The sequence below is a fragment of the Strongylocentrotus purpuratus genome, unplaced genomic scaffold (assembly GCF_000002235.5).
Source record: "Strongylocentrotus purpuratus isolate Spur 01 unplaced genomic scaffold, Spur_5.0 spur5_scaffold_6, whole genome shotgun sequence".
Lineage (NCBI taxonomy): Eukaryota > Metazoa > Echinodermata > Echinoidea > Camarodonta > Strongylocentrotidae > Strongylocentrotus > Strongylocentrotus purpuratus.
The window spans coordinates 27,773,090-27,793,029 of NW_022145612.1; the positions used below are offsets into that span (position 1 = coordinate 27,773,090).

The window sequence follows — 19,940 nt, forward strand, 5'->3', positions numbered from 1 at the left end:
AAGAGGATGTCATTTAAAACACACTTCTGCAAAGATCCCCCAAATGTGTTTGGAGACAAATATTGATAAAAGATTGAATAATTTGGGTTTACAGCTGTACGCAGACAACTTACATTTTGTATCCTTTCATCAATATTCGACTTCAAACACATTTGTTTTGAAAGTCCTTGCAGATATGTGTCTTAAATGACATCCTCTTTCACATTATGATACAATTTAAGTGAAATTTTGCCATCAAATGTTTGGGGCTCCCAACAGTTTAAAGGGGCTTTAAAAACGTTTTCGATTGAGGGGAAATCTCTGTAGTGGACAGTGCACTATGAACATAATGATAACAACATTTCAATGTATTACAGCAATTTAACTTTTCTCGTATGACGATGTATTTTATTACGATATAGACACCAGATCCTACTAGTAATTGATTTTTGTCTATATACCCTCAGACGAATGATTATATACCCTCAGACGAATGATTATATACACCGTTGGTCATGAAGGTGGAATAATTTAATTTACCCCGATCCATGGAATGATTTATTCCTAATACTAATAGATCTAGATAATAGTATACATTCTCAGATTTTGTTGGAAAATAATTTGCGAGTGTTTGTTTTGCTTGACTGCTAAAGCATGTGTGTGCTACTATGCATATCCCTGGCTTAGGGGACCTACAGTTGTACGTCCTTAAGTCATAACTGACAGTAATGAGGATTGATGCCACACAAAAGGGCACTAATATAGCACATCGACACGGTTTTATCCCGGGGCCTCACAGTTACGAGGCCATTGCTTTGCCACTGATTCATGACTGTGCGCAACGGGCGCTAGGGTACGGGACAGCCCCCATAAATACAAAAAACACAAAGAAAATGCAATAAATTATCAATAATTCATTGCATTTCCCCCCGGTCCCCAACATGAAAAAATTCTCTGTGTGGCCATGCCTGGAACCATAATGCTTTGCCGTACAGAGGAATATTCTCTGTTGGGGACCTGGGGGGAATGCAATGAATCATTGATAATTTATTGCATTTTTTTGTATTTTTTGTATTTGTGGGGGCTTCCCCTACCCTAGCCCCCGCTGCGTCCAGCCATGTTTTAGTGGCAAAGAAATGGTCTCGTAACTGTGAGGCCCAGGATAAAAACCGTGCCGATGTGCTAGATTAGTGCCCTTTTATGAGGCATTAACCTCTGATTAACCCTCATTACTGTCATTTATGACTTAAGGACGTAGGTCCCCTAGTTGATAAGCATAGTAGCATACATATACTTAAGCAGTCACGCAAATCAAACACTCGCAACTAATTATTCAATACAATCTGAGAATGTATACTATCATCTAGATCTTTTAGGAATAAATCATTGTCAAAATCATTCCATAACTTGGGGTAAACAAAATTATTCTACCTTTATGACCAACAGCGTATAGTTTTTATACATCCAATTTATCTTAAAGCGCATAATTAAAAGATTTTAAACATCGCATATATCTTTACACACATATATTTAAAAAGCGCATAGGCCTATATTCATTTATAAACATAGAATATTATAATAAACGCATATATATTTTTTGTTATCTACATCGAATATATTTTGATAACGCGTACATTTCGTATAAACATCGAACATATTTTGATTGTGCATATATATTTCTTTGTAAACATTGAATATATTTTAATACTGATCCATATATTATTTGGAAGGGATCGAATGTATCTAGTTTTCTCCCCGAGGCTATATGGCTTGCCATACAATTATGGCACATGTCAAGAAAATGTCATTGTCATTAACCATGTCATTCAAGAGATATGAAGCGAATAAAATCAATACAAAAAGAGAAGGAAACAAAGGGAAAAGAAGAATAGGTGTTCTGTTTCGCCACGCAGAAGATTACCTTAAAAAATCTCAACACATTCCGCTCCTTTTTTTATTGTCTTTCCTGCGTGCTGTTAGCGACTGAACTTGATGCTTTTATAGGTAGCATAACATACAACACAATTGTTCTGGTGTTATGGGGTTGTAAAGAGCTCCGTGGTATAGTAGCTGTAGATGACGTCTGTCCTCAAGATGTATCGAGTGTTTCATTCCTTCGGTGGTATTAAGGTCGGTGTGGCAGATTAGTTGCTCAAACAAAACTTAATCACATCTCCACGCATAGTGCCAAGTTTGCTGGTATGCAGCCAGACGTCAAGTTCAATAGCATGGGGGCGGCTACTCAAGAAAACGATACTTGCTTTCTCAACGACCCGCGCCGTGTGAATTATGGCTCTACAGGTAAGGCCGTAAGGGGGGGGGGGCATGATGTGGTAGTAATACAAAAGAAAATGGTTGATTCATGTCATATCCGATCCTTTAAATGTCAAACTCCCACAGAGAACATTTTATTATGGCGTATAAATCTTTAGAAAGTATACGGTGCACACATGCATCAAATGAATCATATAATTGGATCTTACTGAATGAGAAGATCGAATATAAGTATGTAGCAGTCTCCCAAACCTTCTACTATAAAGCAGACATGCCCAAATGGCTTGAATATACACTTACATGTAATTGAGGATATGAATCTTCTTCTCAAAGAAGTCACGCTTCATAAAAAATTCATATTATTATTCTGTTAAGATAAATCTGTGAATTTTGATGGCGTATCGTGCGAGGTCCGTAACACTCCGCAAAGGGATGAAGTCAGTGCTCCCCCCGCGTAATCCAGATAATTGTGATGACGTCACAATTTAAATGTCAGGTACGCCATCATTCGCCATGTATCTTAATGAATATTTTGTTTTTTCTAATCTACGAGCAGAAGTACGATATATTTATAATGGAAATATGATTTGTATATAAATGTTAATAGCTCATCAGCCAGCCAAAGATTGATTTGTCAAAATCAACTTTTTTTATCACCTAGAGGATGCAGCTTTAACTTAGGCCTTAACCGATTTGTTGTCTCCGTATATCCCCTTTAATTACTCTTCTTGGAATCTGACAAGGGTGTCATGTTATATATTACCATCTCAGAAGGCACCATCTCTATAGTAGTGCGATTGAAAAACGGGTTGTACACAACAGACGAATGTTCCGCAGCTCATATTTATGAGCAATGGGAACGCACCTTGTCTTCTGAGGTTTGCATTTTGGTTTATCGAGGCACTTGAACGTGTAGTTTGCCAAGCCGATACGGATTGAATGAACTTTGTATTTGATGCTTTTAGAAGGGTTGCAGATGACAGCTATGTGACCTTTACCTCTCTTCACAGTCTACGTGTCGGAGAATAAAGGAGAGGATATCCTCTACAGAAAAAGAGAGAAATCGGATATGACGTATTACTTCAGTAAGAATGTATACACATTCATCTCTTTCTTTCTATTGTATTCACCGAAAGATCTAATCATAACAATGGAATGTTACCGATTCTACCATCGAACGATTCATTGAATTTCTTGAAGTGATTCAGGTTGTAGCTATTATCATACTATAATACTGTTTATCTTTTGTATTCATCTTTTCGGGGAATTTATGTCGCGTAAACCTAGTCCTTGTGACGATGTATATACATGATGCAATGGTACCAATCTATTAAAGTAGATTATAATTGTGATGTCTATAGTATAAATGACATTCAAGAAAATGAAATCGATGAAGATTTAATATCATAATAATTATCATGATGATTATAATATGCTAGATCTCTCAATAATTGGACATTATCAATAAAAAGAGCATACATAATGATGACAATATACTTAAATTGATAAGTTCGAGAATTGTCTATGTGTTGTCAGACCTAAATTACCGTCAAAATGAATATAAGGTCGCCAATAATACCATTATAGTTCAACAACAATACGATTGAATAGACACAGTTGTTGAATGCGATATTTTCAGTCATCCATTGTGCATCTTCTTTAGATGGTGAGAAAATGATACTATTTTTTGCGTTGTGGGGTAAGATGAACCTCGGCTGGTGGTATAGCGTCTACTTCCTCATAGGATGCATACTTACGTGTAAGTATTCATACATGTGTAATCTAAGCTGCATATAAACAACCTTTAAGATCATTTGTATCTGTACACAGTGCTGGCTGGTTAACATCAGGTCATTACTGTAGCTTTGATACCTTGTCACGTCCAACTCTGTAATGAGCACATGAAAGATATAAATACATCTCTGCATATAGCATACAGTATAACATTGGTGTATCCGGTGTGACGTGCGATAGAGGGGAGCCGCCCCCAGTTCATGTACTTGTTTGATTTGTTTTGTTTTATTGTTTCACATTCCACATAACAACATTGTCTCATGCATAACATTTAACAAGAGAATGCATAATAAAACAACGATAGACATTTGACATAGAGAAATAGTGAAATATGAGGACCATGATTAAGAAGCAAAGCTTGTATATTATAGGTTCCCGAATACTTACTGACTATGCCTAATGGAGATAATAGAGGGACGCAAGCGAAATCGATCTAGACTTTGCAAAATAGCTTTAAAAAGTTAAAATAAGAAGACAACTAAAACAAAAACAATGGTGTCGCATGGCTTTCGCCCCCCCCCCCCCACCCCCCACCGGCATCCGTCCTTGCGGGAATGCATTGTTTCTCTGGTTTTAATTTGGAGCTATAATGGTTTCATTATAGTTGGCAATAAACCAAAAACAATGCTCAATAAAGGCCTTTCATTAATGAATAATATGACCTGCATTAAATCGATCTATATTTAGGGGACATTATGACCCGTTTTGATACATCAAACTTTATTTGATATTGATGTGCATTTCCTATTACTTCTAAGCAATAATATTGATAGGTTTATCATGACCATTATGATCATAAAGAATAAATCAGTTTATTAACGTCTATTAACTTGGCTCTACGACATGCTTCATTACTGATCAATGATTGAGACCGTTTTACATGAGGGCTTAAACATAATCACGATAGTAGACGACTAAACTTGTTTGCAATATGACTAAAAGACCTATTGGAAAGAAACGATCATTTCCATTATCATACACAAAAGCACAGATTATGCATCATCGTATTTGATCAATACTTTTTTCCCAATGAAAATCTATGCGCAAAATCAATATGAATAAAGGTCTTTCTAGTAGTAGAAACGTTCATTATCTGAAGTACTAACCTATTCATTATTATATTCTTGATGAGCTTAAGGTCGTAGGACGTCATACGAATATTATTGTTCAATTTAAATCTTTTTAATATTCTGTAATGCTTATTTGGAAGTGGACACCTTACATCAAGCAGGTCTATACAAGTCACGTCTTTGTGGTATCCCTCTAGCTATCCTAGAGTGTAATCCGTCAAGCATGTTTATCCTTACGATTTAAGAAAGTATATTTAGCTGATCTTTCCTGCTTATAAGAACGACTTTACTTGGTTTGTTCTAATTAAAGCATAACGCATACGTCATAAACATAACGTAGAGTCATTTCTTCGTTATGTGCAGCCAAGAATAACACTACATACAACCACGTATTTTACGCGACCATGTCAATTTATATCCCTGTTAACTTTTGTCTTCGTTGCAAAACCTTAATGGATTTTGTGTAAGAACTCCGTAATGACTGACCGAAGCCGTCGCATAAGTCTACAAAAAATAAACTAGGCTTTGTTTCACGGTCGTTTTGGGGCTGCAACATTCCGACATTGGCCAAGCAATTAGCGCATTATACTACCCTCGGCGCAGAACGTTTGTAGTCTGAGCATGTATAGGCAGGAGAGTCAGACGATTTGATTTGCACTCTTGTTGTTCGCGCCATCCGTCGCATTCCAACCAATCCGACTCACGCTGCGATAAAAACGTTAACGAGTTGGTATCCATGTAATAGCTCTCCTTGCAGGGGTAAAATGTTAACGAATGATTACACTCACCAAAAAGGTCACCATTTTGAAACCCGAGCAGCTTTTGTTTGCTCCGTAATGGAAAGGCCGATGACGTGACCAGGGTCCCAATGTTCGTGAGTTTAAATGCAGGTTACATGAATTCCTAAAAAACGAATTAAGTTAAACACAAACTTACACATTATTATACGTGAACATAATTATGCATTCGTACGTTGTACGTGCCAAAGGCACAAATACAAACGCTTGAACTATCAGGGGACAGGAATTTCAGTGACTTACATAGCATTTAAAAACATACAAATATTATAAATCACATTATCAAAGTAAAGAGAAGAGGGGCTTTATTGTGAATACCAAATTTATGCTTTTATAAGTTTTAAGTTTATAGTTTTATTGTTTGGCATAACAAAGATCGCAACACAATCATCAAAACAACCAATGAAAATATTGAAAATATATATGAAGTCTCATATTAATACATGAAGCACGCTAATTGCAAACTGTCAGACTGTTGACAGAATTGCTTTAAATATCCATTCTGGACATGCTTTCAACAGTTTAATAAAGCGTAAAATAATATTTTACACACGTTCAGTGCAATGCAATATGTTAATCTTTTAAGCCGAGCGTTTAACAAACCTGGATGAGAAAAAAAAAACGATGCCCTTGGAAAGCATCTATAAAGCATCCACTCTCTAGCTTCGTGTGCGCGGTGGGTGTTCGCACGTGTATCATCATATCATATACGCAATGTGTCTATGTGCTTTCAGCTTCCGTTACACGTTCGATCGATGAGAAAATTCAACATTATAGATGAAATTTCACGGAGCAACAATTGAAGCAATATCAGTTTTTTTTAATGGAAAATCTCGCGGGATGCGAAGCTTTGAATCAAATTGGAAAGGATTTAGTGGCATGATACTGCCCGTAATCCTGAAAGAATCGCTCACTTTAGCTGGTATTTTACGCAGTCTTAGTCAAGGATAAACAGCAATCGACTTAATTACATCTAAATGCATGGTTTGAGCTTCAAAGAATATTTTGACATTTTCGTCGCCGTTAAAGGAAATAGCATCAGAAATATAAACAAAAGGCTACTAAATCCTTGCGCATTGGTAATTGTTGGCTGACATTTGTCCTTTGACTGAATAATGTGACTACAGCTCAATAATAATTATATAAAAGAACAATGAGGCAGTATTTGGAAGAGTTTTTCACTTTATTTCTACTCGTTTCAAAGCTCGAAAGCTTTAGTTTGTCTTCCTTGCAGATTTTCTTCTACATCATTTGTGTTGTCTATTATTATTTTAATGAGACATCGAGTCTGGGGTAGGTTAAGGTTATAATGGAATAGATAATAACAATAATGATAAAGTTAATAACATTAATGATATCATTAATAATAATAATAATAATAATAATAATAATAATAATAATAATAATAAAAATAAAAATAATATAAATAATAATAATAATAACTTTATTTACCCGAGGAGGCATCATCAGCATCAGTACTGTTATGAGGGCCCTGCACTTATCATTAATAATGAGCGGTGATCTAGAATGAATATACATGTACTAAAAGCTACAGTCCCATATACGTCCCGGACCGTCCCGGACCATCCCGGACCCCATCCGGGGTGATCCGGGATTCGGTCCGTGTTGACACCGTGTTGGCACCGGGGTGGTCCTGGATGGTCCTGGATGGTCCTGGATGGTCCTGGATGGTCCTGGGCGGTCCGGGAGTCGACCCCGGATGTTTTTGACGGTCAAAAACTGCCAGGGTGGTCCGGGACGGTCCGGGACGTATATGGGACTGTAGCTTAAAAGCATCACACTTTTTTTGAACAAAACATCCCGGACCATCCCGGATCAACCCAGACCATGGTCCGGGATGGTCCGGAGTGGTCCGTGCTCGTCCGTGCTGGTCCGGCTTTATATGGGACTGGGGCTTTAGACTCAAAATGCCACTGACGAAAGGGAAACCCCCACTTGGACTTGAAGCAGTATCTCACAGAACTCGTGATATGTCAGGGTACTTAATATATACTTCGTGAAAATAAATCAGTGCATCAACCTAACAGGATCATGTATCTTTATGTACTTCACGTTTAGGAGACAGATTTATGTGGGGTTTATTTATTTTTACTTATTTTTTTTTCAAAGTTCAAAGTCATAAGCTGACAAATTTACAGACTTTACAGGTATTCTATACCGGCCTCCGTTGTAGAGGTGCCGTATTCGAGCGGTTAAAACACTTTACTGGAAATGCAAGGTCCTTCACATGGCACTTTATCCACATTGCCTCTCTCTATCCAGGTGTCCAATGAGAACGCAATAGGGTTCGAATGTAATATTGGTTGGATAAAAGTTGTGCGCGTCTGTATAGAATTAGGACTACACTCTTCCACAGGGAGTGGATAATGTGCTAATGCTGTTTACGAGCAATCCTTAGTCGTTTTTCTCAAGCATGCATTTAATCGCTGGCGCCCTCTTTCACTATCAATGAGGGCAGTGTGTAATCATGTATCATCTTTAAATTATTCCGTAACACACGTTTTTTTCTTCAGGACCGCTAAGTTTTGCCAGTTTCTTTGTCTCGCGTAAAATCATGCATGTGATAATGTGGGATGCGTCTATTTTTTGTGGTATTATTCCACGGATTGCATCATTTTGTAATGATGCCTGTCTGCTTCAAAGTACAAATTGACGTGGGAATTTTCCTTTGACAACTACCTTATCTTGAGTACTTGGTCCATTTCTGAGTATATTTTATATCTCATATTTCAATCTGCATCAGAAGAATGTGGTATGCATGCCTTTATTATGCAGAACAAAATAAGCAGAAACAATCTATTGCAATAACTTGCAATTTCATTCAATAGCAATAATTATACTACATTTCCATAAACATTCTGGTTCGTTATTCATGCTGTGCAGTTAGCATGGGGGAATGACATCTATAGCAAAGAATGTTCTTTAACCACAGAATATATGGATGTGATATAATAATTATCATTTCTAAAGAAAACCCAGATAAATACAAGTATTGTAAGGTATGATCAGGAAACATGTGCATTCAGTATGATATTTCTTGAAATGTTATCCGGAGTGTAAAACCTCCTTTGACTATCATGACAAGTTAGATCCTTTGAAACAAGCACTAGTAATGGAAAAGAAGGGTGAAGGAACTGCTAGATAATAGTTTTTTTTTTAGCCAAATCTTCGTTATCTATCTTTCTTTTATTGGAAAATATGCGATCAGAGAGGGGATATTGATGTTCTCTTCTAGAACGGCTTATAACTTCCTGAAAATCCATAATGGATTATATATTTTTTTTAAATCTTATTGTTTTTGCATATTGCCACTTAGATTTGATAACTATCTTATTTCAAATATTGTTTAAGACGTTATTAAAAAAAATATATTATTTAAGACGTTATTCAAAAAGGATATATGAATATTATACTAATTTGATCCATTTAGAGAGAGAGAGAGAGAGAGAGTATGAATGTATGTCACATGACTTTTGGGAAATTGTAAAACGTGATTTATTGTCGGAATGTCACGTAGCAAGCAATATAAGTCTTCAAGAGGTATTTCCCCTTTTTTAAAGAGTGAATTACAAAAACGTTTTAAGGACTTTGAAGATATGTTTTACCAATTCATTCTAATGGATTTAGATTTGTTAAGGTAAACAATTTTAACAGTAAGTTCTTTCTACATTACAAAACACTCTGTGGAAAAGAAATTTATCAAAATGCTTCTTATGGTTTATTTCAAGAATAACCCCCCTACTCAATATGAGGCAAGTCATTATATCCTACCTGTGCTTTGGCATCTCCCCTTCACCCCTATGCACACTCCCTTGACAGCCCCCGTCCCCGTCCCTCGTCAGCCCACAAGTGACCTCATTACTACCCTGAATAAACTTTGACAAATCTATTATAATACAGTCATGCACTCATCTAATTTTCTTCATTGCCCCACTTTGTAAGTTAAAAAGTGACATTTCTGGATTGGAAGCGCGTGATCCTGGGGCGATCTTTAGTAGATGTTAACGTATTCTTCGAATCAGCAAGAAGCATTTGGTCTCCTTCGATTTATGACAAGTATCTGCTCCTGCTGACACGTTTACTAAATGAATAGCCTTTAAACGCCTCGTAAAAGTCACAGGCGTGTCATTGTTTATAAACCATCACTCTCTCAATATTTGTAACAGTTGATTTAATCAGAGATCAATCGAATTACACAATACGAAGTATTGATTGCTGTTTGAAGGTAGTTACTCCTCCTGCTCTTGAGATTTTATCACCATTCTGTCACCAACTCGTGTTTTTTTTTTTCAGTGAAAGGTCAAGCAGTGTGAAAAAGTAATGGTCTGGTCACGTTAACTATCTTAGCATTAATGTTTGATTCAATTTATGTATTAGCGGCAGGTGGCGCGCCAGGATATTTCAAGTAATGCTCTGATGAGCAGTGTGCAACATTTGATACTCGTATTGTTATAAATGGATCTAGGTTTCAAAGAAATTAGCAATTCATTATCTGTCTCCTCCTCACATTCTCTCCTTGTCTGTCTCTGTCTCAGGCTTTCCCTTTTCCTTCTTCATTCCTCCCCTTCCTCTCTTCTCCGTCGTCCAATCGGAGTGCGATCTTGAAGCATTATTGTCGGTCGCGCCGTCGTAGCAAAGGGTAAATGAAGCGACAAGCGGCCCGGCCCCATCGCGTCGAATTCCTACCGTATTATCCCCTTGCCGGGAAATAGAGACCCAACTCTGAGCTCCAGTGTTAAGGCCCCTGGTAGTCTACGGCTGCTGGTGGTAATTGTCCGAGGCTGAGATTAGAATTGAACAAGCCGAAAGAGGAGGGAGGGAGTATATAGAGTGACAGAGAGAGAGAGAGAGAGAGAGAGAGAAAGAAAGGGAGGGATAACAAATTAGAACGGCACTCTACTGCTTTTATAATATGTTGATTGAAGCGTGTAGGAGCCAATTTAGTGTTCAAATATGTAAAGATATTTTCTGCTACCTGTGCAGACAACCGAGCAAGAAAGCAAGGCCGTGATTTTGAAGTATCGATATCGGAGCATATCGGAGCGAGACTTCCCGTAATTGCATTGCGGGGTTTTATTCTGTTGGTATGCGCAAGACGTTGATCGAATCAAGACATTATCTTCCAATTGGTTACATATCTTAATTACATTACTACTGCCCCTTTACTGCCTAATAATCGATTCCTTGTATTGTCCAAACTCAAATCGCAAAATTTCTGCTTCTCTTTTTCTCGTTTAACACAGGATAATACAACAATAATGATCAGGCTTTCAAAATGCATGGAAAGAAAAGAAAAAGAACTGTTGCAATTCTCCGTGTTCTAATTTCATGCCGGTGTGACCTGTTTATCGTAGACAGTTTCGGGAAAAAATTAAGTTAAATGGCAACGCTTTTTTATAGAGGCGCCATTATTGATACCCTGGTTTCGCCAATTTGTCATTTCGGTGATGGTGATGAATTTCCGGCCCAACACCTCGATAGTAACTTTATTACTACCAAGCCAGGCCGAATCTTCCCAAAATATTTTTACCGCGTTTAACCGAACAAAGCACACAAAGCCCAAACATTTTCCCATCCCACTCCTTCATTTACAATCTAAATCTCTTAATTTGTTGACGTCACGTGATAGCTTTAGGAGTCTAAGGCGACTTTAATACGAGTCTCGGTGGAGGGAGCATTAGCTTGCCTCCCCGCTCGCATTTAGTGCCTTAGCGTTAATATTTCAATGGTACACGTAGTTTAATCAATTCGATAATAGATACGTGACAGGTTGGATTCTGACAGCACTAAGCATTAGATTGCTATTACTGCTGATCGATCGCAGCTAAGAGTGATGAGATTGCATTCGACTCTATTAGAAAAAGTCGTTTTGGTCAAATGCAATATTTACGATAACAGCTTCTCCAATAATTCAAATACTGCAAAACATGACCATGGGAATCAATTCCGTTTGTCCTACGCGCCAATCCAGGACGTTCGCTTTCGTTTGTCTGGCAAAGCTATCTCATCCTTCTTCTACTATCTTCGTAAGACACGAAGCTCATTTGTTTTCCATGCAAGCAGATGCAATATCAGCGCAATTCATTCAATATTCATTCATTTGATCGAGTAAGTAGCATTCAACCTCTGCATCCGTTTCGCGGTCTTTTTCTTTTTAGGATTCTAATCACATCACGTGACATGCCTTGAGATGTAACATGGCGTCATTGTTCAAAGGGCTTGACAGACTTATTGGTCCTGAATGAAACTGTCACCTTGCCGACATCCTTCAGGACCCCTCATGATGCAGGAGCACCCTTTTTAGTGTTTTTGTCCTTCTCCACAAGTGTGCACTGCCGATAGGCTGCTAAGTTTAGAACCGGATTTTGATGTGATGACCTATTATAGTCTGCTACATTACGCACACTACACGTCTCATTAGACGTATATTGAGCTCAACGTAATTTGATATAACATGCTTACAGCAAGATCAACGACCAAGGCCACATACTGCTTCTAAAAGCACGATCAGTAAGATTTAATTGATGTAATTAATCTGACGGTCATCGCCTCAAATCGGGTTAAAGCCCTTGTATGTGTTACCCTAGCCACGCACAAACTACCTCCCAACCTCCACTATAATGACCGTCACGATCTATTTGAGAAAATCTGACCTTCTCCCGTTTCGCCACTCTCCAGTTTTAAATTTGGAAATTCGACGCAAGAAATTGAAGGGCCGACTTCTCCAAATATAAAGAAATTCCCATTTTGAGTGGTATGGTGGCTGTAAATAATGCCTGGCGTTGGCACACCAGACAAATAAGTAGCGGAAAGCACGTGGAGCGATGACATTTCTGGAAACCTTGTGCAAATTCGATGGTGAGATGAATGTCTACACATGCCCCTTCTACCTCCCCCCCCCCCCTTCCTGACTCTGTGTGTCAAGAGTGGAGGAGGGACACTTTACTAAAGCTTATTGTATAAAGGTAGGAACCTGATGTGGATCCACACGGGGGCCGAAGTGACAAGGAAAGGTACAAACATAAACCCCTCTCTAGCCTGCATTCCAATGGAGCTAAGCGTACACATCTTTTCTCAGTACTTTATTAGCAAATCAAGTCACAAGTAGAGTACAATCACACACGGTCACTCAATTACTCAGAAGTAGAGCGCTAGAAACCTAATAATATTGAAAGTACTTTACTCTTTCGCACCCTTAATGGTTCGAGAAACAGAATGTGGGGTGATGTTCTTAACACGACAAGGCCGATATTGATTCTTAACAGCAATGTTTATTATACACCAGCATGACAAACTGGTCAGACAAGAAAAACTTTGAATGTCAATATGAAACATGCGGTTATAGTTATCTATTTGGCTCATTATCACTGCATATTATCGTTTTGATAGAACACGAGAGAGGGAGAAAAAATATATACAATAATTAATTTCATTTCATTTCTATCGCCTTCCCCCTCCAGGGTAATAACCCTCGTCATCCTACGTCACTTCCTCATGAGATAGCATAGTTTGCCGAAGCCGAAGGATTGTTTAAAGAAATGATGGCCCGAAGTAGCGCTTGCCATCCAAAGACAAACATTCAAATTAAGGAAGAATAATTAACGTCAAACATTCACATGAAGTTTTATGTCACAGCTTAATGTCTACCTACCCGAGACTGCGATTGGAACGTAGACGTGATGAAGACCAAAGGGGAGCTGTTACTAAAATGGACTATATTAATCTAAAGTGGTAATTTTGGTGGTAGGTAAACTCCAGTTTAAGCGTTTTTCGATTATAATGAGACGCCAGGAACGGTCATTATAACGTCAAGCAATTTAGATAAAGCGCCATCGCGGATGACATTTCAACACGAGCTTGGTGTAGTGGAGTTCAATCCAATTAAACTCATCGTATATTCACGTTCTCATTGTGTCTTATTGTTTGTAAACTTCTACGAGACCACGTCTCTTTTCCCTCTTCCTCTCATCTTCCCTCTCTCTCCCTCCCTCCCTCTCGTTTTCTCAACTGGCCTGATTCCCTGATGAATTGCTTCTCTTACCATATTTTAAGGGCAAATCCTTATTAGATATTAGACGTGGAGGGGTGATCGTAAGGCCGGGCTAGCTACCAGCACGGAAGAGGGGGTTTTAAACAAGGGGATCTAAATCCTCTTTTACGCCGCGGCGAGAATGAAGCGAGTTGTAAACAGTCTTGTGAAACGTAAGCTGTGTGCCATTTTTCAGCAGGCAGCTTGCATGACTTTATAGTGAGTGATAGTCCAAGCTCAGACGGTGTCTTCTATCTGGGTATACTTCTTCTTACCAGTGTAATCAAAAACTCTTCTCTCGGCTCATCTCGGAGGCTTCTCGATCGTCTTAAAGCGCTTGCTTTTCTCGATTGGATATGCGTCGTCTTTATAATAAAATAAACACCGTCAGACGGCAGTTTCATTCAACAGACAGCGGTTGGAATATCATACTTCATGGAATGTTCATAAATGGAATATAAGGAGCTATGATAGCTTTGCTAAATGCATTGTTGTCATGGTTGTTAAGATGCATATTGTGTAACATTAGTTTTTCTTCTGATTTTTAAGAAGGAAGATCTTTTGAGTCTAAATTGATTCTGCATTATCCTTTCAGCCAACCAGGAATAGATTTTTTTAACTGATCTGATTCTTTCAGGGTAAACCAAGCTAAAAGTCGAGCAAATGGTTTCGCATATCTTATTGTTAACGATAGATGTATAAATAAACCATTTTGACCAAGCCATATGCTCGACTATGTCATTGACTCATTTTGTCGATAGCCAGAAAAAAATGTTTTCCAACTTCCATTTATCAATATTAAATTAGTAGTGAATTCTACATTATTTTCGAGTTTTGTGTACAGGTAGTATTCATGTTTAATATAGACACAACAAAAGACTTTCGTTCAAGAATGGATATTTACAATTGACCGTTATTGTTATTTTGACTTTAAAACCGATTGAGTGTAAATGGCGATGACGTCTTCCAAAAACATTTTTTGGATGCAGTGCGCTAACCACTTTTTTTCCCTAACGACGCCCCCACAGTAATAAATGAGGTAGGCGTTCTCACGCCGCTGCGCTGATCGCGTAATTGTTACACTCTGCTTCCTCAGCAGCCAGGCAAATACTTCGACTCATTCCAAACCTTGCTCTTCACGCAAACTACCACAGAATAAAACATATACCACACTTTCATATCCGATGTCTTAATTCTTCCTTCTTGTTCTCTGTTTGTTTCATCATATCGAACAGATTCATCTGATGTTCCAGAACCCCCTCGGAGAAAGCTATTTTGTTTAACTCATTTCTTTGGATGACACCACCACTTTGTCAGACATTTGATCTCGTCCGGACGACCAGTTGGCCGGGATTATTAAAGAGCGGTTAATGAGACGCACCAATCGATTACGAATCATATTTCATTTCTTCTCGACGTCAATACATCACCGATGATGTGGGAAAAGACCTGACAATTGTCACTGGTGAATCATATCAATTGAAAACCACAAAGACGTCTCATTTTTTATCTCGTGGAAGAAAAGTTGTACTGATAAATGATGGAGATGGCTACGGCAAGAAGAAAGTCAAGTTTGGCGTTTTCCAGTGTTTGTGGGAACGCCCAACCCGCCGATGAAGACTCCCAATGGCTTTCATGGGCCGAAAAACAATTCTGTCAAATAGCGGGAGAGGACAGACAAATTGACGAGGATGAGTTTAAAATGGCACTTAACATCAAAAAGGTAAGTTCATCTTTGTATTCTTTTTGAATCATTATACTTTCCCGATGATCTAAAGCGGAGGAAGCAGTTTGCGATTGTCAGAATATTGCGACCATAAGTGAATGTTCATCTATCTCACGATGGAACTCCAGATTTGAGAAAATGCATTCACACGATTTTAAATCATACTATGGAAAATGCAACAGATTGTTAAAAGGTGTTTGTTTATACAAATGTTCATGCTCGTATGAACGTGAAACATTCACTTTATATTTTCTATCATTAACAGCATGCAGGTTCATCTTGAAGTTCAGTTACTATTTATGTATTGTGAAAGGCAGTTCTTGAGGATAAACGAAATACAAGGGCATTGCCAGAGAAAGAAAATGTCTTAAAGAAGAAACATCGTTACAAAAAGATATAAACTGATGTTAAATAAGCTCATTATTTAGTTCAACATTCAAATTGGTTGTCGATCACAAATTGAGTGGTTTTGCGCTATAAATATCATTGTAAGCATTAACAGAAATATGATTCAACGAAACTCCAAGAATTGTACGCATTTCCATTTTCAACCAATCAAGAACAAGTATTTGTAACTTGCTCTCTTTCGTTCGTCCTTTCTTTATTTTTAGTTGCTTTTAAATACACTGTTTTCAAGATGCCATCGAAAAGACTGGGTTAAGAGGATACCGTTTTACCCGTTTTACTTTAATCCTCCTTTGCAAATCCTCTTTAACAAAAACACGTAATTCGAAGTCTCTGCTAGCTGTACCTAGGATGTTATTAACTCGACATGCAGCGAAGAATATTCTTCATTAATTAAGAGTATTACTGGAAAAATAATATAAAAAAGTGTATTTTGTATAGAATAACATGCTTTTCAAGATTGTTCTCTATTAGGATTAGCATGTTGATGTGCTTACACCTTGATATACTTCTGTATGAATCCGTATGATAAACTGATTGATATGATAGAAAACTACGTATTTAATACAATTCTGTGATGTAACATTTAACTGTAATCTTGAAATGGCTCAGAAATCCTGGGTTCGGAACCATGTGAGTGTACCTGTGCATCAACCATCAATTACCTACGCCGGGTCACTAAAGTGATTAACCACTCTTTAACTCACCTTTGATTAAAGGTAAAGACCAGTATTGGAAACGCCCCAATTTCAAAAAATGAAATGGAAGCTCTCATAACCAATCATGTGAAAGAATATGTTTTGAATACATGATGATAAAAAAATTTGCCGGGAAACCGCCTACTAATTCATATATTTGGTAAATTTGTTTCTCTCATGGTCTGTGAGAGATATAGGGTAGTCCCATATACATCTTTCTGTGTATAGTGCTTGTAACTTTACGAAGAATGGGCCAAATTTCTTATCATTTTGATGATTCCAGAACCTTGCAGATGCTAGATGCTAGATGATCAACCTTTTCTGATCGATTCCACAACGTTTCTTTCACAATGCAATCGAATGACCATAACTGGTCTTTACCTTTAAGTAAATGAATATATTCAATCAATCTTTTGATAGTTGTTATTCATCAAAGAGCATAATTATATCTTGTATTTGATATTTAATGTTACAGCTGATATGGTTCTGTTTTGATCAGATGCGATAAGACATATTGTGGTGGGAGAAAGGTGTTAATTTATTCATCGTTATATATAGACAGTTCATAATCTGATTTACTAACTCGTTTGACATTAAAAAAGAACGTCAGTTTAAATCAAATCAACAATTTAACATTGTGAACAGTTTCCCTCTGGTTTATGGGCTTATGGACTTATGTAACATGTCGTTAAACTTCTTTTAAAAGTAGACAACGAAAAAACGTAGTTGTTCGGTTTTTTTTTGTTGTTGTCCTGTTTTAGATTATTATGTCACAAGTCTTTTGAAACCATGTTACGTCAATAAATTCAAAATTGAATAGAAAAAATAATGACCGATGGTGTGAATCATGAAAAGGCCATTTTTCATGAATAAATAGCCATAAATAGCATTACTTTTAAATAATGTAAATGAGTCAATTTCAGTTTAAGCCTAGACAACGGGATTTCCTTTTTTTTAATGTGACGATAACTTTCGGAAACGGCCTTAAATTTGTTACCGTTTTTAAAACTCATTATATCAAATTAAATAGAAAGCTATAGATAAGAACTTGGAGAGATAACTTCCGATTCAAGAGATATCAGACTAGATTGGTCTTTTATGCAGGGGAATGCACAAATCCGGTATAAATTACACAGTGTGAAGAAACATAACCGTCTATCTTTATTTGCAATTACTCAATATCCTATTTGGTCTGGTCAAGATAATATCTTATCTATTAGAAAACCCATTAGCAGACTGATCGCGATAATGTATAGCCAAATCCCTCCCCTCACCCTTTACGAATCTTCTTTTCTCCCATTCCCCCTTTTCATCTTTACCTCTCACTTTTTCTCCCTTTTTTCTTGCTTGATTTATCGCTTTCGTTTATACTTTCTTGCTTTTTCTCATCCCATCTTTCCATTTACCTCGTTTTTATAGATGAAAATGGGCTTTCTCTCCTTCACTACATTCATTTTCACCAATTTTGGTCTTCTCTTCTTCTCCGTTTCTTTCCTATTTTTGTTCTCTCTCTCTCTCTCTCTCTCTCTCTCTCTCTCTCTCTCTCTCTCTCCCTCCCTCTGTCTGTCTGTCTCTCTTTCCCATTTTGTTCCGTACACATCTCGTGTTTATATTAAATGCGGGGCTTTAATTAGTAGGTCTAAGGAGTTTCCTCGATTTCTGTCAACAAGTTTGATCTATTTCTTCCCTCAAAGTTATTTTTAAAAACCTGTCAAAAAAAAACCCTCTTTGGAGAGTTAGTGACAAGAAAATTAACGACGCCAAAACGACAGTAAGTAAGCTTCTAAATACCTACGCACACACGAAAAACGAATGATACAATGGGATATATGAAGTTTAACATATTAAGTTCAGAGTAGTTACAATAAAAATATGTGACGTATAGCGTAAAGACCGATGCAGTTACAAGAAAATATAATGGGTATACAGCATAAAGAATGATAGGATCATACAATAAATAGGGATAGAGTAGAGAGGTAAATCATTGTTTCTATAAGATATGACATTCATTAAGATATGGTATTGTGGGTTGGAGTAAGATAAAGCGAATAAGACCGTCATGAAGCGATGACTTCCTGATGAAAAGCAATATTTTAATCTTGCTCATTCCCATAACCATGGTTACGAGAACAGTACAATGATTCTTATTATTAACTTGCTACTAAGTACACCGTGTAAAAAGGTAGACATGTTTAAAGATCGAGCAACGATACAGGCACAATATCCGTTCCCTATTCGACCGTCGCTCGGTAAAGTTTCCAGGAGAAACCGAGTCTGAAAACGGGATCAAATTTCCCCTTACAATATATTACATTTTCTGCTTAGGTGGGGTTGAGCTTTATTCGGTATCGTGATTCTGTGTCAAAAATTATACAACAGAGTTACAATCATTATTAGCACGTATCAGGAGGAAGGAAATTAAATCATCATTTCAATCGCTGGTTGTTTAAATTTTTCAAAGGATTGATAAATCAAGAGTCTAACATGCATTATTGAATAACATCATTACTATATTACCTTCGTTTGATTTTTTTATACCAAGCTTACTTTGAAGAATATATTTTTGTATTGAATCGTACTATGTCAAAAATTATTCATCACGTGATTTCGATAAAATAGAGTATCATCTCCAGTCCCCCCCCCCCCCTCTCTCTCTCTAATTATTGCCCTCTTTCTCTCTCTCTATCTCTCTCTGTCTCTCTTTCCCTCTCTGTCTTCCTCCTGATCTCCCCCTCTCTCTCTCTCTCCCCCTTCTCTCCCCCTCTCTCCCTCCTTAGCTTCCTCTGTCTCCCTCTCTCTCTCTCTCTAACATATATATTATATATATATATCTCACTCTTTTCTCTCTCTCTCTCTCCATCTCTCTCTCTCTCTAACATAAATATATATATCTCACTCTTTCTCTCTCTCTCTCTCTCTCTCTCTCTCTCTCTCTCTCTCTCTCTCTCTCTCTCTCTCTCTCTCTCTCTCTCTCCCTCCCTCCCCCCCCCCCTCTAGCTCTTTCCCCGTACCCTTGTAAAAGCTTTAAACTGGAAACCAATGCGTGCGAGCATTATGATGAGTTTACTTAACACTCCACGTATACTGGTATGCACTAAGTACACACTAAAGAAAGCAATGAAATCAATACATATCCAAGATGATTTG

The 19,940-nt window shown here is 37.5% G+C and overlaps 1 protein-coding gene across 1 annotated transcript in view; it reads left to right on the forward strand.

Moving 5' to 3' along the window:
- The first annotated feature begins 15,457 nt into the window (after positions 1–15,457).
- The window catches only part of LOC115919487 (NADPH oxidase 5-like), a 62,640-nt gene continuing 58,157 nt past the window's right edge, over positions 15,458–19,940 (forward strand). Inside the window, exon 1 of the mRNA XM_030973461.1 lies at positions 15,458–15,687. Within this exon, the coding sequence (XP_030829321.1) occupies positions 15,502–15,687 (186 nt within the window). The 5' untranslated portion in view covers positions 15,458–15,501. The remainder of the gene's footprint in view (positions 15,688–19,940) is intronic.